The sequence below is a fragment of the Geospiza fortis genome, unplaced genomic scaffold, assembly GCF_000277835.1.
Source record: "Geospiza fortis unplaced genomic scaffold, GeoFor_1.0 scaffold112, whole genome shotgun sequence".
In the NCBI taxonomy this organism is placed as follows: domain Eukaryota; kingdom Metazoa; phylum Chordata; class Aves; order Passeriformes; family Thraupidae; genus Geospiza; species Geospiza fortis.
Genome location: NW_005054298.1, coordinates 16,411,851 through 16,436,827, shown reverse-complemented (window position 1 = coordinate 16,436,827; position 24,977 = coordinate 16,411,851). Strand labels below are relative to the sequence as shown.

Below are 24,977 nucleotides of genomic sequence, written 5' to 3'. Positions count from 1 at the left end.
CCTCTGCCGGGCTGCGGGACCTGCCGGGATCGGCGCCTCCGGCAAATCGCTGCAGGTCAGCACTTGCCGGTCGGAGCATCCTTAGGTGTGCGGAGTCAACTTCCAGCTCTCTGGGTGAGAGTGGCGGCGCTTTGGGAGAGCTGCGCCCTCCTCTGTGCTCTGGGAGCTGCCGACGCTGGGGAAAAGAAAATAAACAAGCAGCATCTGTTTGGAGTAGTAAAAGGGCTGGTTTGTTTCTTTTTACGTGTTAGGCCCCTTTGTTTTTATTTTGATTGTAGTAGAAATTCTACCGTTAAAGAAAATATTTTTTAAATCCCAAGTATAACTACCCCAGTTATAGATCGGGAGGAGGATTTTTCCTTAACTAGTCAGGTACGTTTGAAGAAAATTTGTTTCACTGGGAACTGGAGTGAATCAAAACACTGGTAAGACTTCTGAAGTTATCTGTAAATAAAATGGACAAAATACATGGTGGGTATATCTTTTAACGTGAACGTTTTTGTGAAGCTTCCATACTATTTGCAAAAATGGATCACTTGGGTTGCTGACCAAGCGGCTACAGGATAAACAGGTGTAGGTGATGGAAATTTACTGTAGTATTTGCAGCAGTAATCGAATCAGTTTGAAGCCATGGCTGTAGTGAATATGGAAGACTCATAAATGGTATTTATTCACTTAAGGCCTTGTCACCATTCCACATTTATATGTAGCTGTTGAGAAATTGACTTTATATTGTTAATCAGTGTAGAAGGTATAATTATAGTATAAATAATTACTGCATTTTAAAGACTCTAAGTACTTCAGCAGAGTTGGAAGGACTGAGTGTAGGATAACAGGTTTCTTTTCCAGGTTAGGGAGTGGCAGGAACAGTATGTCTTGAAAGTCTTCAGTTTTACTTGTGTGCAGGAACCTAAAAACAAGCAAAAAGGCACAATTAAAACTTTGGCTGTTCTGACAGTTCCTCTAGGCCTGTTGCCTGCTATGAAGCTGTTTGGTATAGTGAATTTTGGCTGCTGCTTGACATCTAAGTTCCCTTTATGTGACTTCAAGCATCTGCCAGCGTCCACTTCTCAGTTTTGAGATACGTGTAGCTAACAGTACTGCTCATTGCATTAGCCCTGCAGAGGGGTTTTCAGGACTTTATAAGCTGTTCACATATAATTTAGTACTTAGAAAAACAGATTGCCATGCCTTTCTTGCTACAAAAGTTCTTTATTGACAGTCTTAACTATTTCTGTAAGATGGTCTCATTTGCTCGTGAAATGCTGGATTTGAGGAAAAAAATGTGGATATACCAGAAAAGAAGACAACTCCCAGTTTTACTGAAAATAGTCCACAGATACATTTTTTAATAGTATGCAGTTACTGTTCCCTCTCTGTGATGATAGGAAAATTTGTGCAATCTGGGAAGAATTTCGGTTGAAATAGCATTTTTCTTTAAAAGTATTACCAAATGATGTAATATACTGCATTACATCTCTTCTTTACTTGTTTAGCCAGGTTGAAAATGTTGTTAATCTGCAGCTGAAAACTTTTTCCAGCCAATGCATGCTTAAATCACTGTTTGAAGTTCTGTGGAGTGATTGCTGGTAACTCTAAACAGCTGAGAAGGTTTGTTTATGCTAACTGCTAAGAAGGTAGTGTTTTGTAAATTTCCGAGCGCTGATGTTAGTTAAAGCTTGGAACTCCTATATAACTTGATCACTGGTGTCTCTTTAATACAGAACTTTGTTATCAGATCTATGGGGACAAGCTTTGGGAAAGGATCCTGTTGTATCTTATTTTTTGCATGCAGCATTATGCTTTCCTATTGCAAAATTGTTTACTAAAACCGGTTGTGGACAAAAATATTTGTCTGAATTTGTTGAGAAACATGCCCATGTTATTCTCTCTGTACATTCAGGGTAAATAATAAAAGATTTTTTTTTTTTGGTTTATAATATTGTGAATAGAGACTGTGCCCAGCAACTGGCTGGAGTATTTTGGAATATGATGAATAGGAGGTGTGTCCAGTAAGTGGCTGGCCATGACACACAGTTTCTTCTGCTGGCAGGAGAAGCTTGGCTGGACAGTTAGGGAGTTTTGTAGCTCAGCCTGAGTCTGAGCAGCACTCAGGGCGCAGAGCTCCCGCCAGGCCAGTTGACAAAGTCTGCTCCTGTTCATCACAGAGCTGAATTTGCTTTATGAAATAATTGGAAAATGTGATTTAATACTTATAAATAAAAAAAATGAATGGCTGTAGTTGGTATCCTTCTGAACACAATTTTCCTACTGTTGCTGGACAGCAGTCCCGTAACCTGGAGTAAATACTTTTTTTTCATTGCAAGTAGATGTCACTAGTTGACACAGGATTTTACCATGAAGAACTGTATTATGGCTTAATATGCCATTAGAATATTGGAGCAAATGTGAATTTTGGTAAATGTAATATTGATATCCTTTCAAATACTAGCCTTCTTGTTGAGATCCACCTTTAATTCAATTGTAATGTTTCTAAGAATTTTGTGTTATTTCATTTGTTCCCCCTAAATCATATTTAAAGCTGTATGCTTACGTACAAAATAACAGCTTCTGACCTGCTTTACCCAAGCAAACAAACCCCCTTTGTTTTTATCATTGCCATTGTGTGTCTAACAAAAACATGCTTAGGAGATGGATGTGCACTCCAGGGCTGAAGATGGAGCGGGTTGTGTGAGGAAAGGGGTGGGGCCAAACAGCTTTGATTATCTTAGTGCCAGAAACATTTCTCCCGTGTGACTTCAGGTTCCTATTCGCTGGTGCTCGGTGTAGTGGACGTAGTTGAAAAATGTAAGAACAGGGAAATGTCTTTTTCACGTGATTTCCAGGGCTGTCTCCGGTAGTAAGATGTTTTCAGAAAACCCAAGAAATTTACCTTTTCTCTTGCGTGTAACTGAGTTTTTATCAAATCATTTCAGTCACATTACGGATGCATCAGCTGTGGTGCAGTTTTGGCAAATGTCTGGTGTCAGGCTTGGAATACTGATTTGAGCTCTCTTCCTTCTCTTTCAAGTGTTCGTTTGAGTCAGCTCCCAACATAGCCACAGGTTTGTTCAAGTATAAATGAAAGTCCTTCCTGTTGAGGAGTGTGGGAAGGGACAGCAAGTGTAGCAATAGCTTCAAACCAAGCATTCTATGCCCGAGCCACAGCCCCAGAGTGGGTGTGGGGACTTGAGTACGTGTCTGAATTTGCTCAGTTTGGTGAAATTGACGTAAGGGTGGAACTACATTTTTCTCTTGCCATGAACTATCTGTTTCCATTGCTCTGTGCATTGTATACACATGTTTTTAATGAAGTACAAGACCTTTTATACTGGTGCTACTAGGTGGGTCTGTCTTAGATGCGGATCTGTCTAATGGGTCTGTTTTAGATGTGCTTCATTTCTTCGACCTGGGACTTCAAGATAATACTTAGCATATTCTTCTCACCCCCATGACCCTGATGAGGACCAAGTAAATGAGCAATAAAAAAATGGAAAGAATTTTGAGAATTTGGGACTGTAAAGCTTGCTGGGTGTTTGAAGCAGGGAGTTATCTCCTTTGTGGGTGGATGCTCATCAGGAGCCACTTGAGTACTAATCATTCCAGGGGCCAATTTGCCAGCTGAATTCCAAATGTGCACGTAACACTTCTTGAGGTGATTATGTTGTTCTTCTTAATGTATCTGCCTTAAGCAAGGCAACCTCAAATAGTGGAATGACACTGATGCCATTAACTGAATGTTGTATTTAAAAGCTGTTTACTCAAACTTTGTCAAGTCTAAAGTCATAGCTGGGTGCATATGGAATAGTTACTGGTAATGTTCCCTGTTGGAGTGTGTTGCTGTGGGAATGAGATCAAGAAAACATTAGGGGGTGGAATGCGGATACTAGGGAGAAAAATGTGTAGGAGGGTAATACACAAATAGAGATTAGCAGAGTTATTTCCAAGCTTTGTCCAAGTGTGTTCATATCCTGTGAAAAAAAAAGAATGAGAGCTAGATAGTGGGGTATCAAAAGCATTTGAGGGGAAAAAGTGCTTGAGAGTGGAAGGTGGGTTTTGGTGTTACCCTGGTGAACCTTTGGTTCTTTTCTTTCTGCAGTTACTGAATTTTTTAAAAATCTACTTTAAATGGGATCACAGTGTTTTCCTAGATCTGAAGATCACAATTTATTTTGAGTAGGCCCATCTGTGTCAGGTGGAAGAAGAAGAGTCCATTGTAGGGGATCAAAACCTGAGATTCCAGAGGAAAGTGAAAGTCTTTACAGGACTTTTGTCATCAGACAAACAAAATAATTGAGTAGGAATATTTTAGACTCACAAACAAGTTGTTGCTCCTGTAATCTGGCAACACCTAAATAGGTCTCCCTTCATAAGGTGCAGCACCATTTCTGACTATCTCAACTGTAGCTTGGAAAAAAATTTCTGAGCATGCTGGATTTTCTAGCCTGGCTGCTGTTCTGGGCTGCCACTGTTGTAGTTTTATGTGTGCTGGGGAACAGCAGATGCCAGATTATCCAGCCAGCCCTTTGAGCTGTAACAAGGTTAGCATGCTCAACTAAATATTTTTTCTTTTTTTCTAGAAATTAACAAGTCAGTATAACGAGTTGCTGTGTTAATGTAGTGGGTACAAGGAATGCCAGGTGTTCTGTTTTATAGCTGCTTGCAAGTTAAACCAGATCTGATTGTGCACTTTCTTTTCTTCTCACCTGGCTCTCGCTTGCCCAGAAGCTGCCTTGCTACTCTAAGTTAAGTTGCCATAGCTGTCTGCAGTGTGAGGAAGTTGCTCTTCACTGCGACTATCCCTGTGTGCAGCTCTAAAAGAGCTGACGTCAGGGCATTAGAGGATGACAAGAAGCTGAGATGTTTGCTCCTGGATTCCTGTAGAGTTCTGTGGCTGTGCCCAGCACTAGCACAATGAAGAGGAAACTGACTGTGCAGCTTGCAACAATGGAGGGCTCAAGGGGGAAATCCAGCCATGCTGTTCTGAGCTGTAGCAACCAATTAAAAACTTGATGCTTCACCTGAATTCTCTCCTGAGGTAAGATCCCACAATTAAAAATGCAGCTCTTTATGAAGTAAATTTAAATATTAACTGGAGTTCCAGTAGATGTGTTCGGACTTAAAATCTTCCTGTGATAGACTGATGGATATAACTGCATTTTTTTCATGACTTAAGAAATGTTTTTTTAATGCAGAAATGGAATACCATGGGAATTCTTACAGAATTCAGAGTTCCTATATTTGTTTTTATTTGCTAGGAGGTTATCCAGTTCAGAAGGGGCGTGTGCATTTGTTTGGCTGTTGTAAATTACCAGAGTGCCATTGGTGGTTAAAGGATGAGTCCCTACTCTATCTATGAAGTATCTCCCTTGGGAACTTGTATTAATGTCAACTCTACTGCATGTCTATGGTTGTTAGGATTAGTATATTCAGTTAAAGAAAATAAGCATGTGAATATTTTTAGCTGGGCTTAAGCTTTCTTCTGTGAGAAAGCATTGGTTTTGCTGCAAGCTTTAACTCTGCAGAGGTTCTCATTGAAGAAATAGTACAGCTTGGAAGCTTTCTTAGCTGTGTTTTAAAAATAATTTCTGCCTGCTTATTTGATTTTCATTTCTCTTCTGGAAATAGAGTTTGGTTTGGAATCTTATTTATTATTATTATTTATCTTAAGTATTATTTGATAATAGACGAACAAACCTCTCCTTCCCAAACAATGCTCACTATTGCTGTATGTTAAACAAGAAATGTTGTGAACTTGAATTTTCCTCCCAACAGAAAGAGACAAAAAACCTCCAACAAGGAAAATACCATCCTGTGTCAAAAGCAGAGCATTAGAACATATGCTTATTTTTCTTTATAATCAAATCGATTTTCAATCTAATATTCCTGAGTTATTGATATATTGATTTAACAATGCTCTTTTTTGTTTTTATGGGCCTTGGTTTTCTGTTGATTAGTTTTCCCTTTTGATATTTTACCTTACTTTAATGTCAGGCCTTCAGATAGATTCTCTATACCTGGGGTTTGACGGGTAACTTTTAAATACTGTGCAGTGGCAAGAGCATAAACATTTTCAGCTCTGCCCTTAATACAGACTTAAGATTGACAAAGCTGTTTGGAGGAGCTGCTTCTTCTGTTTTTGTTTTTTTTTTCACAAAACGAATTGCATTTTTTTGTTTCATTCAGTTTGACTGTTTGCTTGTTTTGTTTGGGTTTTTTGTCAATCTGTGTCCCCCCTCCCCACCATCTGATGTGCTGGGATCTTTGCTGAGTTGAGTTAAATAAGAATGTTCAAGGAAATGGGATAATCAGTAGAGTAGTGTTACTTTTGTCCAGAATCTTTTTATATGTAGGTATCAAAGTAATTTGGAGGGTATTAGGGAAGAATATGGTGTGCCAAGTTGGGTTTGTGATTTTTTTTGTCATTCACTAGTTTGCCAATTGTTTAAGTATCATTGTATTGCTCTTGACTTTTGTAAAACCTAGCTCAGTCCTTCTGTACTGTCAAACTTCACTGACAGAATAACTGGGCATAATATTCAGGTACAGGATAATCTACTGAGCTGGCTATTGTTTAACTGTTGTTGTTACAGCAATGTTGAAAGCTCTTTCTATGTGGGAGGAATAATGCTTTGTCTCTGATCTAAAAAAAAGAGGAGTCAAAATATTTATTAGTAACAAGGTTGAAAAAACGTTTACAACTTGTCTGCTAGGTGTAATTCTTTGAGGCAAAAATGAAGTACCTCTTTCTTTACTAGTAGCTATGGACTTCAACATTCTGTCCTTCTCATTAAAAAATAATGTTGTGCAGAATTCAAAATGTAACCATTCTGGCTTTGAGAGCATGGAAATTGTTTGCATGGATGGATTTTTTTTTTTACTTTGGTTAGTAAGACAAACAAGGTATGTGTTAGTTGATGACAGTAGTGTAGTAGGTGGAATTTCTAGAGGTGGACTTTCTGATAATTTTAAGGCATTTGTGTAAAATCAGCAATTCAACCCATGCCATCAATTCAGGCTTTGATTTTTAAGAGTTTAAATTAAAAATTAAATTTCAGGATATTTAATTCCTCATAAATCAGCTATCATTATATGTTGAAAGTTGTTCCCAACTTTCATTTCTGAAGAGTTATTACTTTTTCCATTTACCCTCTGAAGTCTCCAGACCTAAGCTTTTCTGGATCCTCTGCTGGTCTCTGATTCATGGTCTCTTACTTCCCCTTGCCTGCAATTTTGATTCTCTCCTTCCACCCACATTACAAATCAGCCTCACTAATTCCATCCTTGGCACCCTCCTTGAGCTATATTTACCTCATTCACTTTTTAAAGTACTCACTGCTTGGAGGAAGTTCTTTTTTGCTCAGTCTTAAATAAGTTTTTAAGTCTACAGCTACTACTAAAGAAAGATGTACTTTGTTTTTGCCTGAAGGGTTAAGAACCCAGCAAGTTGAGTGGATCTTTTAGCATTCTGGCTTTGTACATTCTTTTAAATCTTCACATTTAGAAAAAGCCTGGCCTTGCAGCTTGGTCTTTCCTATGATTTCCCCCCCACACACATTCTATCCCATTCTGCCTGTATCTAATTCCTCTTCCCCATATTCAGTCTGAAACTATAAATTCTTCTTTTTGTAAATATGCTTCTGTGTTTAAAAATTGTGTATTCTGTTTTACCTAGCTCATTGCCTTCTTATTCCCTTGTACTTATATAGGCACTGAGGATATTTTTACTACACTGTAGAAGGGGAGAAGGTTTCCCAGGCCCTTTTATGTGGCATTTTAAAATGGGGGCATTGGCTGTCTTTGCAGTTGGTGGTCTCATCTTCTCACTTATCTGTGGTTGAATAATGCCTTGGACATTGCAGGACTTGAAGCTGAGGTCTCAAGGCTGGCAGTGATAGCTGCAGACATGAAACAGGAACTTTTTTTTCTTTATTCAAGCAAGTCAGACTTTACCTATGACTTTGTTGGGCCAGTAGCAGCAAATTTATTCTTGTATTACATGCTGTCCTCCCTCAGAATTAGATATATATACATATAATTTGATATCTCCATGATAGATTATCAGGAATTTGATGGAAATTGGTCAGATTTGTCTTTACTCCTTCTGCTTCTTCATGCTTCTCTCTTGTTCCCTGATGGTTGACTGGGGCTTTTTTTTTTGGAGTAGGAAGATGACTCTGGTTTTCTGCCAAGTGATATGTGCAGGGATCAGAGGATTTTGGAATCTAGATAATTTTTGTGATTTGTTTTGATGGTTCTTTTGCAGTGCAGGGCACAAAATTCCCCCTATCCTGTCCTAGGTATTGTTGAGATATTCTCAATACACTAGGCAATGCTGGTTCACTTGTAGAAAAGCAAGGTGAAAATGCAGAAGATAGGGAAAACCAAAGCATTTTATAAGCACTTCTGCAGAGCTGGTTGTTCATAGTGAGGGGTGTAAGAGAGAGTCTGAAGAGGCTTATTTTGGAAAAGTAATAAGGATCTGACATCACTGTCTGAACTGTTGGAATCTCTGTCTGATTTCTAAGCATCTTTCTTTGACTGGTCTTATATTTCTGCTGCCCAAACATTCTTACAAACTTTCCAGTCTTCCTCCCAAAATAAACTGCTGTAATGCATCTTTATCCATAAGTCTTAAGTTAATAAAGGAGAGAAATGCAATGAATTGTAAATGTTGGATGAAGCCTTAAAAGTATACAATGATTTATTTTAGAAAAAAATAGGGATGTGGTACTATGATAGTTTTAGAAACATTCAAACAAATCAGTTGGTTCTTGTTGGGTTTTTTCTGATGGTGTTTTTTGAGATACTGCTTACGGGCTCCTGTTGTTAGGTTTTCTTCCTGCTTTTACTTACTCCAAAATTTTCCTGGATTTTATAGTTATATATAAAGCCTGCCAGCTAACGGGTTTACAGGAATTTTTTTTTAAGTACTGCTTGCCAGTACTTAATCCAGAATAAGATTTTATGTTAGCATTGAGGCTGTTAGGAAATAATGACACCTAACATAAATGCTGAGATTTCATCCTATACCATCCTACTCCTATAGATGGAGTCTTTGAAATGGCTTGGTAGCCTGGCTGAGTGCTCTTCAGCCAGGAAGGATCTCTGTGTAGTGTTGGTGAGCACTCTGCCCCTCTGCGTAGGAGGCAGCTGTCCTGCATTCCGTCTCCACTAGAGAAGAAGAGCTTCACATTTCCTGAATGAAATCTGTGGATTCTCTGACAGACTGATGCTGCCTCTTCCTGCTCATGGTGGACATGGACAGTAGGAAATGATGTGTCCAGTGAGTTGTTTATTTTGTAAAAATGTTTGTCAGGGACACTTGGAAGAGCTTTAACAACTTAAATAGAAACACTTCTGCAAAATGCTACCCTAGTTCATTGAGAAGAGTGCAATTAATTTGCCAGCAACGCACTCTCCGTAGGGAAAAATGGTTAAGTATTCAAAGAGTCCTTCTGGACTCTTGGAAAACAAGAGCTCCAAGTTTGGAAGTACTTTATAATGTTTTAACTTTCATTTAAAAATAAGTTTTAAAGCTTAATGATATCTGGAAACTTATTGGCCTTTCCCACATCCTGTCACATCATATTTCACATCTCAGTCATACACTGACTGTTTCCTTGAGTCAGTTTGTGGTATCGTGTGAATAAATGCTCAACATGGTCGAAAGATCTCCCATCTGTCTGTAAAAGACCATGTGATCCTTTATCAAAGTCAGAAGGGCTTAGCTAAACACAGCATAGCATGGGTTGGAATTGTAAACAGTCATTTAACTCAACTTAAAAAACTTTTGGCTTCTGATGATAAAATGAGATCCATCAGAAAATGTGAGTCACATTCTCAAACTGACGTAGCTGTACCACTATTGTGTACCATTGCATTTCCAGTGACTTTGATTAACAAATATTTTTACTTAAATATTTAAGTGACAGCAAGAAAGAAGTGGCTTGGTCACTTGGTCTATGAGAAAGGCTGATTTAAAAATCTGACACTGGATGTGGAGATTATTTCTTCCTCTTCCCCCCATTTTTTTGTTTCTTTGTTTGGATTTTGAATAATTGACAGAAGTTGCATACTTCTCTCCCTCCCTTATGGTCTCTCCAGGTAGAAGGAAGTTTGTATGTCTTGTTCTCAGCTGAGTAGGTTTGCTGCTGCTGTTGAGCTGGTAGATTCGGTTGGTTGCAACTTCATAGTCTCTTCTTCAGTCAGAAGAATTGCTGGTAATCAAGTCATAGATGTCTGGGGTAGTTCCTTTTTCTGTTTTCAATGTTAGACAAGGCTTTTGTTTGTATTCACCTTAGGATATTGTAGTTTGTGATGTTTTTGATGTGTCAGCTTTGAATTTCTGCATCCAAAGAGCCTTTCTGCTTTAAGCTAACAGTGTTATGCTAGTGACTTTATATCTGTGTAATAAAAATTTCTGAAATTCTGATTGTTGTCATTTTATGTGTGTCAAAAGAACAGTGGGATGACCATTAGCCACAATTTCAGTCTCTTCTCTGATGTGAATCCGGAGTTCTTTTCATGAATTTCCTCTTTTGGGAGACATTCAAAACTCAACCCATACTTTCTGGGAGAGAGAAAATGTGGTACTTGGGGGAGGTCAGTGTGCTTTAGGTTACTGACACTTCTTTTACTCAGCAGAGTGAGGGTGAACTTTGGAAAAGTTCACAGATTTGCAGCTGAGTTTTAGTGCTCCCTTATTTATGTCTTGTTCTGCTTCTATGATCTGCATAGATAGCTGCTCACAAACTTTTTATCCAAATTGACTGCTCTAGTTTTCCACTTGCTGACTTCAGTTTTATGACAACAAGTGAAGCACTGTTATGCTGCAGTTAATTGTGGGGAAATAATGACAAATTCTGGAGATTTTAGCAAATGAACTATCTGCAGCTTGTCCCCGACCTGTCTCCTACCACTAAGGACAGGAGTAGACACTCAAGGTGATACTCTGATCTGCATTCTTGTCACTTTGGCTTCTTCTGCTGCGCAGTGTTGGCCCTAATTTTGCCTGTTCTTTGCCCCTACCACAGGCTGTTTTCTGGCCAGACAAATCCAAGGTTCTCTATTGCTCTTGAATCAAGGCCATTAACTTCTAAATAAGAGGTTTGCCCTATATTGGTACTAGTAATTGCCTCTTTGTTTTCACTGATATTGTGCTGATATGCAGCTTACCATTTGCTTGAGGATAAATGGGCAAAAAATGTGGATATATAATAGATATAGCTAGCAGAAGTTTCCTCATTTTATAAGTTTTTAGTGATTTAATGTATTCAAAAAGCAACAATTTCTTCTAAAACTTTTGAACAAATAAAGTGGTAGAGTTAAGCGCTCTTGGTCTTTCTATTTCTAGAGTGTGACAACATGTGAATGGCATGTTCATCAGTTACTGCATGGTTACAGAGTATGAGCATGTAAATCATTCAAAATGCTATTTGGCTGGTTACTTTCATGGGTAAGAATGTGGAAAATACTGCATTTCTGTCAGGATTCTGATGTGATAACACAGGATACAGAGTTATTAAATAATCCATGCTATGTCTGATCAAATGTTTTTGACATATATTCTTTTAGGCATTTTACAGAGATTTCCTGTTATATTCAGGAAAAATTGCTAAATCCAGGATGAACTTGCAGAGTTGGTTTCATATATCAGGAATTTGTGTGTTTTACAGGCTTTAGGAGATCTGGCAGCTTAGATTTTTTTGTCCTTTGCTTTGAAATCCATGAAGTAAGAAAACCCTTTTTGTCTGAAATTTCTTGGGTGGATTTTTTACATGACTTTTTGGGTGGGAGAAATGTGTTACTGTATTTAGTTAACATTTATAAACTTAAGTCACATTGTGTCAAAGTTTGTAGTAAAGCTCTATTTGCTCTGTAGGTCAGGTGGGTACCATGTAAGAATTTTCATGAGGAAAGAACCAGGAAGATAAAATGCTGCTAAGTTGAAGGGTGCTGTTTCTTATAATGACAAAGCACTCAGTTATGGGGACTCTGATAAATAAAGCCTGTAGACAAAGTGCCCAGCTGTACTTTAAGATGAAAACAGGATGTTGGTTGTATTGCTGCAGGACTGCTGTATAAATCAAAGGATATGCTGTTATTGCTGTTTAAGGAAGCTGCACTCCCTTAGAGTGGTTCTGTATATAAAAGAATGGTAATTGCTGTGCTTATCAAGGACTGGCAGTTCTCCTTTTCCAATTGTGACCTGGTGAATCCACCTCAAGCTCATGACTTAAAGCCTTGCCAGTTATTTTAATCCTCTATTCAATAGGACAAACAGAATGAGGTTATTTTTACCTCTTTATGATTGCTTAGAACAAGTGGAAAACCCCTTCACTATATTTAAGTCAAAGGTGATTTTACTGAGGAGGATGTGAAGTACTTCGCTGCTGCCTGTTAAACCCTGTTGGTTCAAGCTGTGTCCAGTTAGTCATGGCATTTGGAAATGGCCAGGTGGCTTTTTCTCTGTGCCAGTGTCCTTGCTGGGTTTTTTTGGGTTTTTTTTGCATTCACTTGTAGCCTCTTTAAATTTTTGTTTGATAGCCTAAGCCATTTTTGCTTTGTTCTCATATTCTCTTTTAAAGGACTTCTTTGCTCTGTTTGTATGGTTCTACTGTTTCTTAATACCAGCTAGATTGGTGTTGCCTTTGTTTTTAAATTTAATAGTTTTTATGCTTCTAAGCACTACATGCACTTATACTTTCCCTCGTCAGGAAGAAGGTATGCCAAAATACTTTTCTGCTTTTGATTTCTACCACTTTATTTTTTGTCTTCAGGGAAATCATAGAATTATTTGGCTTGGAAGCAACCTTTGAAGATCATCTATTCCAGTCTGTGGTAGACCTGTAGTGCCCTGTGGAATGGCCCAGATTGTTATTTAGGAAATATAAGTAAGTTTTTCTTAGGCAGAAACAGTTTACACTAATTAGTAGAGTGTTGTCATCCTCTTAGCATTTGTACTCAGGTGCAGAGTTAGCCTCCCTGCAGTGAGAATCCTGAGCATGAATCAGATGGGAAACCATGCTGCTGATGGAAGCAGAGGAACAGGGAAAGAAAGGGAAAAGGCAGCAATGGTGAGTCAGGTGTGCAGTGCTCTAAGGGAAAGGAGATATAATTCACTCCTTAAAGAATATTGACACAGCACAAACTTAATATTGTTTTAATATGAGTTGTGCTTTGTACTGAAACATAAATTCATCTTTCAAATGCATAGTTTTCATAGAGTTTGATGCTCATAATGACTATTCCATTATGTACCATCACTTATCTACGTTTCACTGAAATTCTCTGAGGGAAGGATATTGCAGGAACTTTGTGGGCAGCTGTGTTTAGGCTCTCAATACCTATTAGTACCTCTTTTTCATATTCCCGATTCCTTATGATACCCACTTTTCAGTATTTTTAATTAAAAGTGTTGATAAAAGAACTTTATATTTAAAAGTAGGATTTGACTGTATTCTAATAACAAGCAATGATGTGTTTTTAAAGAAGTAAGGCCTCTCTAATCTACTTCTTTCTGCTTTTTCACAGGGGAGGGAGAAGTCTCAAAATCTTAAATATGTCTCATTTCTTTACTAAGCGGTTGTAGAAATTAATCAGGTGTGAAGTCTTTTTTTGAAACACAAGGAGTTTCTGTAGTACTGATCATGTTATATTGGGTGTTCTTGGGAGGATCCGATATTACATGCAGAGATAAAAATTTCTGTGAAGGAGAACCTTTTCTGGGGCCAGAAACTAATTTTTGAAAACAGTTATCAGATGTCCTAGTGTCTTTAGCAGTGGTTTATTAAATAAGGATAATGTTTTAGGTTATTAAAGATAAACTTTAAATTCTACCTGTTCATATAAATATGTGGTTCTTTAACAGGCCAGAAGCATGGTTATCAGGAGACATGCTGTGGAATTACCCTGGTGTGACCTTGTAACTGATGGATTTGAAAAGCATTAAGCATTATTTGAACTGGTTCAGTACTCTGAAGGCCTCTTAATTGTACTGCCAGTATTCTTGTTCTTAAAACTTGTAATGAAGGGGGATGTATTCTGGACTGCTTGTCTTGGTTACACACTCTCACAGGCAGCTCTCACACTGCACTTGTATTGCACCTTAAAGTAATTGTGATCTGTTTGCTTGTTTGGTTTATTTTAATTTTGAGCAAGTGCTACGACTTTTCATCCACAAAGCAAATAGCTGTTGCTTTTGATTAGTAACTTAAACCTTGGCAAGTACGTAAATTCCTCAGCAGGGCACTGGTTTTGAAGAGCTGCTTATGTTCCAGGGGAAAACTTTTGAACAGATTGTTTCAGAACATGTGATTTTTATTTTTTTAAATTTTTTTTCCTGCTTCTGTACTACATTATCTGCACTGATTTACTTCTTTCCTCCAGGAAACACATTTGCATTAAAGATCCGGTCTTCTGTTTATTTAGTTCCTGCTGCTTATTGCTTCCATGGGGTCCTCTTTGACCTTACAATTAACAGAAAAATAACTGATATCCTGGCAATTATATCAAGAAGAAATTAAGTACAAGGAGCTGATAAATTCTGATGGATTCTTTCACTGATCGAACTTCTCTTTTGACATGCTAAGATACTCAGTAGTAAAAATAAAGAAAAAGATTTAAAAAAACCATAAGGAGAATGTTTTTCATAGAACCTCTGATACTTCACTTAAGGCTTTAAACTACAGGAGTCAGGGATATCACTGGTTCCTATTGTTAAATGTTGGCTTTGTCATCAGAAAATGTCAGTATTTTCTGGAAGATACTCTAACCTGGTCTGAATCAATTCTTATTGATCTGAGCTGTTTTGACTAACTGACTTGTAAGTAGAATAGTTGCATTGCACCATAACATTTCATAGTCCCAGCTGATACACCCCGAGTTCTCTTTTAATTCGGTCTGCAGATGTAAGGACTCCTGCTGCAGTTAGAGCAATACTGAAATAATAGTAAGTATAAGAGATCATTCATGCTTTTAAGCTTAATGACATACAGCAAATTCAGTGAAATAATAGTGAGGTTCTCCTTTGTTGGTGTATTTAAATTGTATTATGTTATTATAATTTTGTTGGAAATAAGCAAGACTGATGTGAGATAAAGCTGTCATATCTGAGAATTGAAAGGCTTGACCCCAATGTTGTCTGCTTGATGTCACTTTAAATGTCTAGGCTTCCTAATTTAGTCTGATTTGAACATAACAGTGTCATGTTTGGAGACACAGGATGCCAAGAAAGGAAGCAGATGATTTACATCCCTTGAGCTTCCCTAAGTGGGAGTTTCAGATTTGAATTTGGCAATAAAATAATGAGATTTTAAATGATAAGAGAAGGTGGGGTACCATGGCCTGCAACTGAACGCCTTGGCAACTAAGCTGGCATGTACTTTTGCCAAAATGGAAGGGATGATTGCATTTTATCTTTTTATTATTTAGGAAAAAAAATGAAAATAATGTGAACAGGAGTAGACAACCTGAAAAGGCAGTTTCATCCCTCCAGTGGAGAAGATAAGAACCTGGCAGTTTTAAGTTTATGATTGGACTTCATGATTTTTACATGATTTTTAGGGTCTTCTCCAATCTAAATTATTCTATTCTTCTGTTGTTTACTTCACCCAGCCACTTAGCTTCATCACTTAACATCAGTGGTGATAAAGTTATGCAGTCATATTGTAGAAAGATAGGGAGAAATGACAGCTTGGCCTAGCTGTAGAATTTTTCTTGCAATTTTCTCAGAAGGTTTTGTCATTGTTACTGTTCTTTGCTTTTGACAGTCACCTGATATCCTTATTAGCCACCTTTGACACCAGAAAGCTAAGGGCATTCAATATTTTTAAAGGCTGTTGGGTCAGATTTGCAGTATGAAAAAATGTTTCACACAGTCTGCAATGTTACCATGGCAGAGGTATCCCCCCATTAAACCCTGTTTCACATCGGCAATTATGCAGAAAATGGAATTATGAGAATATAAATGATGGTGAGCTTGAGAAACCATGTGACCTTAGGCACAGAAATAGTGCACTGGTGTGAAGTGTTTGAAGAACATCCATTTTTTAGCCAGGTTAGGGTTTTTTTGTTTAGCAAAGAGATTCAGCCAGGCTGCTGGTGAGTATTTAGAAGGTGTGATCTGGTGATTTGCATCCTGATTAGCAGTGGCACCCAGTGAGGTTGTGTAGCCAATGGCTGGTCCTTAGATTGGGAACATGGTGAGAGCCTGATGGACCAGCCTGAGAATCACTCAGTTTCCTCTGTCTTTATCTACTGTAACTCCTAATCTGACAGGTGAATTCTGGTGTCTCTTAGCAGGAGGTCATGCCTTTTTTGAGGCTGTTTACATAAATTAAGTGACAAAGCTGTATCCTATTTTCTGCTCCCTATCAATATGTCTGATTCAATACTAGACCAGCTTTGTCAAAAAAATGTTATTTGTGGCTGTCCCAGAACTTTGAACACAGCACCACTTATGTATTATGGTAGTGGCAATAACATCATTGCATTGATTTTCCATCCACCATCACTCCTTAGCTGTACTGAAACTGTTAAAAACGTGGTCAGGACTTTGGGGTAGAAACTGGGACAGGGACAGGATTGTCAAAGTGTGATGGGGCTGCTGCATCATAGGTTTTGGACTCCTCCTGGGAGGATTATGATGATAAGGGTCAGCTGTCTTAAGTTTGTAATTTGGCAGAATCATAAGATGGTTTCACTGAACATTACAAAACTGGCTTTGCATGTGTGGTTAGCTTATGCTGTAAAGCATGCCATACAGACAGATATTTTTGCCTCTTCTGGATTTTTTTTTTTATCGTGTAGTAATTGGTAGTTCATTTAAAAGAAAATATTTTTGTTCTGAAAACAAATGACACACACACAGCTGTGTGGCCAAGTGACCCAGAGAAAATGAGTTCCCATGATCTGTGTGAATGTGCAAGTGATGGGGACCAGAACTTGTTCTTTGTCCAGTAGTTCAGTTGTGCCTGGCCTCAAGGGAGCATGGAGCCTTGCTCCTCATCCTGTTAACTTTCCATGGGAATGTAAGAATGTGCCTCGCAGTGCTGGCTAGGAATGTGTGTAGAGTTTTGTTTGGCTTTTTAAAATTTGTTCTATCTAAATTCTTGTGTGTTGTGCAGAAATTTGGACTAAATACTGATTTAGGAGGAGTGTTAAATTGTGTGATACTGCAGTTTTTTAGAACTGGACATAAATGTTTGGCATTGCAGTGACAAGAGCTATACAGCCATTTATTTTCTGTCCTTTATGTTCTTGAACAAATACTTCTGTTCAGGGATAGTTGAAAAATGAAGGGAACTATTTAGTCATCTGCATAAATAAATAACTTTGTAGTTCTGAGATACCCAAGATGTGAAAACATAGATCATATTTGTTTGTTTTTTTGTTCCACATTGGGTGAGCCAGGACTAGGGTTAGTAGAATCTTTTCTTTCATATTTGATTTTAGGAGTCAAAATTTGGCTATTTGTTTTTTATTTTTTTCCCTTGTTGGGATTGTATGTGTGTGTGACCTGTTATCTAGATCTGAAAATTCTGTAATGGCACATCAGAGACCAAGTGCTGTTCCAGTTACTAATGTCCAAATAGGAAAGATTAATGCATTGGCTAGTTTCTGCTGTCCAGAAACATTATTCCAAAGCTATGAAAAATATGTACAAATTAACTATGAGCACTAATGTGCCTTAAATGAGGAAAAGCAGAAGACAATATAATTCAAACAAAAGACATGCTGGTTACTTCCTTATGTCTTCTAAGACACAGCTTCCTCAAAGTTCATACTTTTAAGGATACGGTCATGATGAACAATGTACCCACTTCCCAAATTTGTCCACTTTCATTTAGCTGTCTAATAATAATGACATAAGTGTCAATAGAGGGGAACAGAGTAGTCTATTGGAAGCATGTTAAATTGCATCCAGTGTGTCTATTTTTTTCTTAAATAGTTACTTTATTTAGAATTGATGACGTTTGCTTCCATTAGTTGCATTCAGCACATGACCTTGCGGTGTTATATGTAAACAGTATCATAATTGATGTTGAACTGATGAACTGGGAAGTTATTGTATGAAGTGTTGAAGTACAGTTACTCAGTGTCTACACACCAACAATTCAATAGAAGCCCTTGCTCTCCCATTCCAAGCAGAGGAAGTAATAACAGACAAATCTTGATAGTAGTAAGAATTTTCCCTTGAGTTTTGTGGTTGGCTGGTGGTTTGTTTTGTTTTTTTGGTGTTTTTGGTTTTGTTTTGGGTTTGGTTTTTTTTTTGACAGGGAGGTGCCTTAATTACTTTTGTATTAAATACACGATTTTTAAGCAATATTGACACCAGGCACTGATATTTTGGTACCAAAATTAATTTCCTTTTTCCAGGTCACTAACTTTTTAAGTTAGTCTTTGTGAAGCAGAAACCCTTTATTAGCATGCAGAGTCTTTAGTATGAGTCCGCAAAGTAGGCAAACGTGCTCAAATCAAATTTATATAGCTTTGGCAATCTGTACTATTACATAATCATCTACCTTATCTAATGTTAAAGTCACAGCTATATTGGCTGATTTCTTTGCCCATATATTATTGTTATGCTATCTAATAGCAAAATAATCTCCATATACAAACAGTTTTAAAAATACAGGGAGCAATGTCCTAGCAGAAAGAATGTCTTGGCAGTTGGAATAATTGCCAGTCCACTCTTGAACTTCTGTCCGAGGTAAAAAAGTTAAAACTTGCTATTTTTTTAAAATTCTTGTTCTCTGGAATAAGACAAATCATAGCAGATGAATTGGTGTTCTAATTTATATTATGGTGCAACTGAACAAAAATGCAGTATTTGTTGGGGTTTTTTTGTTACTGATTGTACTTTCAAACTGAGAACTTAAATTGATCTAGGACTTCAGCAAATAAAATGGTTGTGCATAGTCATATAGTGTCTGTTAGTTCAGAATCTACTGAAATACCAAATTTATACCTTGAAGGGACTTTTTGTTTTAGAAAGTAGGAAGTAACTTGTGATCCTGGATGACCTCCAACTCTCCTTTGAAAATTGGTTAGTTTGCTAAATGAAACAGGAATAGCACTTTTTGCAAATGTTTCTGCTTTAACTCAAATGGCACGGATTTGAAATTTGGGAGAGAAGAAGCCAACAAAGCAGATTAAATAGACTTCTAAGTTTAGCTTTGAAATACTACTGTACTAAGTCATTTAGTTTGGATGAAATGAAGTATGATTCTTTTATATATGAGAAGGAAAGTGTTAAAAGCATATGATAGCATTGAATGCTGTGTTAAGATTTTTTCTTCAAGTTAATACTGTCCTTCCTTTCAGAGAGAGATCTGTTTGAGGTTTTGCCATCTCAGCCTTCATAAAAAGTCATGGTATGAAAAAAATTCTTCAACTTTTGTATGAAAATGCACATGCTTTGGAAATATTTTTTTCTTGAATTGTTTCAGAATGAACTGACAAACCCAAAATAGGTATAAATTCCTAGCCTGTCTTTACAATAGCATTCTTGTGTTGATACTCTTAAATACCATTTTATTAATCTATAAAATACCCTGACCTTTCTGAAGTGCCTCTTTTGTGATGTGATTTATATTCTGGGGATATTTGTTGCTGGAAAATACATAGTTTGAAGAAAAACTACAGATCCGCTCCTGTTTTATACAGATGGGATTAGATATGCTCTGATTTGTCTGGAAAAGAATTAACAGCCAAGTAGTTTCAAAATACAGCCTACTTGCAGTGCCACCCTGTGGCTTTCTTTTTCATGGCTTCTATTAAAGCAACCAGTTTCTGTTGCCTCATCCCCAGCGGGAAAGTTACTTGTGAATTTAGAAAATGTCTGTGCTCCTAGCTGCAGACCTGGTCTAACCAGGATAGTACAGCACTTTCTTTTGGCCTATCTTTAGCATCATTTGTCCTTGCTGAAACCTGCTTAGATTAAGAACCAGAAAGAGAATTTCTGAGCAATACCACCGGTTCATTCACCTGCTGGATCAAATCACTAAGCAACGCCTGGTTTGGTCATTGGAAAGGAAAGATCACTCTGGAGCTGGAAAGCAAATGTGTCGCTTCTCAGCAGTAACTTGAAGGACTATGATAATTGGTCTCATTCAGTTCCAGCAATGCTACATATGCAAATATTTTATTTCCAGGTAGTCAGTTTTCTAGGCAGGTGGTTTAACTTTAAAATTAGGTTGTCTAGGTAGACACAACACTGCTTATGGAAGTAGTTGATTTTATTTTGTATTCAAGGCGTCTGCATTTTTGTTGACTTAAACTGAAGGATGTCAGGGAGACTTTGTTTTTAAAAGCAGCATTATGCTTTGAAGTAGTAGTGCTTTGCCTTGCACCATTTTACAGAGTTGCTCAAATCTTGGTGGGATAAGTACTTGGGTGTTTAAGACTGGTTTTCATATATAGAAAGTAATATGATGTGGAAGATATTTCACAACAAGCAAGCACATAGGAAGTAACTTTTCAGCACTGCACCTGCTTGGCATATCTTGGAGAGGAAAAGCTTTCTTTCTTCGCAGCCAGTTTAGGTTTAGTAACATCTCTGAATGAAAGACAGGGTTTTACCTGTCTGTATTTTCTTACTGTTATTCTGGCAGGGGACAGCAGAACAGCCCTTCTGCCCAGGTGGTAGCAGTAACATCCCTGCTCAGCAGGGCCTCAGCAGTATTCCCTGGGCTTATGGCCACTGCCCACCACCTCTCCCCCACATCCCAAAGGCTGGCCTGCCACTCCCTAGCGTTTGGATACGTATTTGAGTCAGTGCTCTCAGTGTTGTGAAAGTTTTTATTGTAGCACTTTGACCATGCTTTCAGTATTTTCTTGCTGCAGAAGTGTTTGTTTTAACGAGAGACACTTCCCACGCGCGCTGTGTGGCTGGGCCGGTGGCGCTGCCCGGACTCCCTGCCTGCCCCAGAGCCGCTCGCGCCATGCGGAGGCAGGGGAGTGAGCAAGGGACAGATCAAGTCTGGGCTAGCCAAGCCTCAGCAGGCGTTACTGAGGCACCTCTGGGCTTCAGTGTCCTCACTTTGTATTTTCCAGTAATAGAAACGAAAAATGTGAGAGCATGGTAAGTATCAAGCTATATACTTAATGTGTTTAGGCTTTTCTGATAAGCAAGTGCTTGCATTTACATTTGTCTCCTAATTACAAAAGTTATACTTGGTCTTTTTTGGAAACTGGGTGCTTCTTTTTCCAAATTAACATATTTTGTGTGTAAATTGTAAGTAGAGCTGTATGAACATGGTATCTGAGTTCTTGCAGAATCTTAAAACCAGCAGTGGAAATATGTGATGCTACAGTCCATACTTGTACTGTTTGTTGGAAAGTTTTGTAGTAAAAGCTGGAAAGTCTTAAATAGTGAGAGATAAAAATGCAGTTTTCTTCTTTCAGTGTTGTCAGGATGATTTCATTCTTTGTCAAGCAGGCTTGTGCTTTTTTTATTTATTATTTTTATTATAATGCAGTGTGTCTCTAAGCAAGATAACAAACAAAAAGTTTACAAAGAAACAGTTAAAAACTGTACTGTACTTTTGTCAAACAGTTTTGAGTGCTATAATACTTGCAGTTAAATACACATTTTGGTAAGTCTGGATTTTCACATAGGACAACCGAAGGTAGAAGTGGATGTGAGTAACAGGGACAGAGAAGTTTCTGATTAATTGTCTTTATTTAGGAAGCTTCTTTGGTCTTTCTACTGCACATCAGGCTTCTGAGGTAGTGGTAGTGTGTAAACTTAAGTGTCTGTGATTGAAGTTAGTTATTGCAGAAATCCTTCAGGCTGCTCTAAATTGCAATGGAAGGAACAAGTTAATTGTACTTTAGATTTTGGGTTTTGTTTTTAAAATGACTCAGGTATAAGTCATGGACAATTCTGATTACTCCTTAAAACAGAAGACAGACTATGGAAATGTACACATAAATGTATGTTCTTGTGTATCACAGGTCCTCACTTGAGTCCTTCCTGTATTAGAATTTTGCCTGGCGCAATGTTTCCTTCAATACCATAGATCACAAGAGAACTGTAATTGTATTCTAAGAAAATGTATTTCAAAACTTGTATACTTGTATCAAATTCTCATTAGTCTTCATCATTTTAAGTAAAAGCCTGTGAGTGTTTCTAGTGGCTTTTCACTAGGGAAGAAAATTGCTGCTTGCTGTTGAGAAAGTGAGATTCATGACTGTGTTGTAAGCCCTGCCATATCCTTTTGATAGGTACTTTTGTTTATGTCTTTCTTTAAAATAAAATTTAGAAAATAGTCACAAGAGCTCACCTCTGAAACTTTCTGTCTCTAGGAACCTTTATGAAAAGGTACATTTTGGATTGTACACACAGCCAACAAGGGGAAAGGAAAACATCCAAAAGCCCAAGGAAAATTTTTTTTTGTTCATTCTGTTCCTTGAGTTCTGGGATATGCTGTCTCCAACTTGGACTGGTTGATGTTTTATAGGAAAAAATATTGCCAGAAATAGTCACTTATTGTAACTGTTTGCCTTTCTGTTGGAGGTTTGCAATGTTTACAGGGCTACAGTAAAACACTGAGTCATAAAAACTTGGGATATTGTACTCCTAAATTTAAAACTAGATAAAGCAGATAAAGCAGACCAAATTTCTGTGACTGTAAGCATAATAAGGTAATGCTTTTCTAGCAGCACATCAAGACAGGACTCCTAGAAACATTGGTGAACTTGCTATGGTATAAAAGGCCTATTACTGCTACTGAGTAAATATATTCCTTTCTCTTTCTCTCTTATTTTCTTATTTTTTTTTACATTTGGTAGAATTTCAGTGTTTGTAGTCCACACAAATAGAAGTGTTTCAGTATTTGTATCACCTCCTCTTTTAATCTTTTCTGGGTAGGTAGAAAATCAAGGGCATGGTCCAATTAGGTGAAGAGCTTTTTAAGAATTTAGAATTTATCAGTATACAAAATTTTGTTAAGCATTTCTATGCCATTACACCGAGCATACTGCACAGGCAGAATGGCACTGTGTGATGAGCTGAACACCCCATGCAATGGGGGAAGGTTTGGAGCAGGTTATCTGGAGTGATATCATGTGGCATGTACAGGACAACCAGGAGATCTGTCCCAGACAGCATGGTTTTGGTAAAGGTAGGTTCTGCTTCACCAGCTTATTGTACTCCTATGACAAGGTCTAGTGGATGTTGCTTACCTGGGCCTTAGTAAAGCTTCTGATACCATTTCCCATGGGTTTCCCCTGGAGAATCTGTGGCTGCTCGTGGCTGGGATGGGTATACTCTGTGCTGGGTCAAAACTGCATGTAATAGACTGAATGCACTTGCACTTCTGAATATTAATCTAGAATTAGGGCTTGAGGTAGAGAAAACTGAATGAGCCTTTTAAATTTTTTTTTGGTACAAAGAAGATTTTAATCATACTGACCTGTTACATTTGACCTTCTTTTGAGATATTTTAAATTGTTTTGTAATGGTACCATATAATCTCTGCTTTATCTAGAATGAAGTCTGTATTTTGGAAGGCATATTTCCTTATATTTTTTTTTTTTTGGCTTTGTTGATTTGAGCTTTCTTCTACAGAATGATAGAATCCCCAAACATGATTAGCTGCCCCTTCCAGAAGCTGGTGTGATACACTCCCAGTCTGTGATACTGATTCCAAAGACAGATGCTTATCTGAATTAAGAAGGTTATGTGTGTGTGTGTGTTAAGTAAGAAAGAACATTGTATTGTTCTTCCTCATTCCTGTCTTGTGGGTAGCAAGGAACCTGTGGCATGTTCCTTCCCACGTGCCATCTTGATAGCTATGGACTTTTGCTCCCCAGACAACTTACCCTTCTGGAATGAAGACCCTCTTTTAAGTGAGTTTCAGTTTCTGTAAAACAAAACTCTTATCTGAGTTTTTTGATGTCATTATTAAAAAGGGGAGGACTATCTATACAGATTTTAGTATTTATCCTTGTGGTACAATTAACTGTATACTTTTTCCATTGTCTTATGTTTACTTCACTTTGAAGAAGTACCTGAAACTTGCATGACAAAATTTATAACTGTAATATAATAATATTTTTTTTTCTTTTTTTCTTTTTGTCATCTGATAAGCACAGAAACTCAAAATATTAAGAGAACTGTTGCACCAGATGCACTGTTCTGAAGAATGAAGTGAGAGAGTGCTGGGTGAAGCAAAGGTGTCCTTGCTTCACAAACTGCTGTTTAGGATTGAAACATTGCAATTTTTTTTAACATTTTCATTTGGAAAGAGATGAGTGAGTGTTACTGAACTTGATCAGAGTTACAGGTTTATGAAAACCACATTATACTGTGTGTAAATATTCAGAACAAGAAACTTGTTTAGCTTCTTACTGAAGCTACCTCTAATTTTCTCCTTGCCATAGAAAGATCTGTCACAGTACAGACTGTTCTGTCAAGGAATGGATATGATTATGGAAATTTGTATGTGAAACTGGATCTGAAAGTTTCTGAATTAAAATATGTGATTTTTCCAGAAGAAAATAATTGCAGTAGCTTTATTTTGTCTGTTATTATTTTGTTGGCTTTCTAGGCCTCTGGGAGTGATTTAAGTGAGCACTGTAACTCTGTTTGGAGCTGTAGTTCTCAGATCTCTAAAAAACTGTGGATTTTTCAGTTGGTTTCTGGCTGTACTTGACTGTTGAAGCGCTTGGTGACATTTAGTGTTCCAGAAAGTCTTTGCAGTACATGGCTGCTACTTCTGCTGCTTAAGGACGATAATAGTGCTTCAATTCTCCTTAATGTCAAAATGGGTTTTGAAGAAATGAGAGGGCTGCAAAATAATAATAATAATAATAATAATAATAATAATAATAATAATAATAATAATAATAATAATAATAATAATAATAATAATAATAATAATAATAATAATAATAATAATAATAATAATAATAATAATAATAATAATAATAATAATAATAATAATAATAATAATAATAATAATAAT

At 37.4% G+C, this 24,977-nt stretch overlaps 1 protein-coding gene across 1 annotated transcript in view; it reads left to right on the top strand.

Moving 5' to 3' along the window:
• Positions 1 to 4,920: 4,920 nt before the first annotated feature.
• Positions 4,921 to 24,977, top strand: part of COBLL1 (cordon-bleu WH2 repeat protein like 1) — a 68,969-nt gene continuing 48,912 nt past the window's right edge. The window contains 1 exon segment of the mRNA XM_031058622.1: positions 4,921 to 5,038. Within this exon segment, the coding sequence (XP_030914482.1) occupies positions 5,013 to 5,038 (26 nt within the window). The 5' untranslated portion in view covers positions 4,921 to 5,012.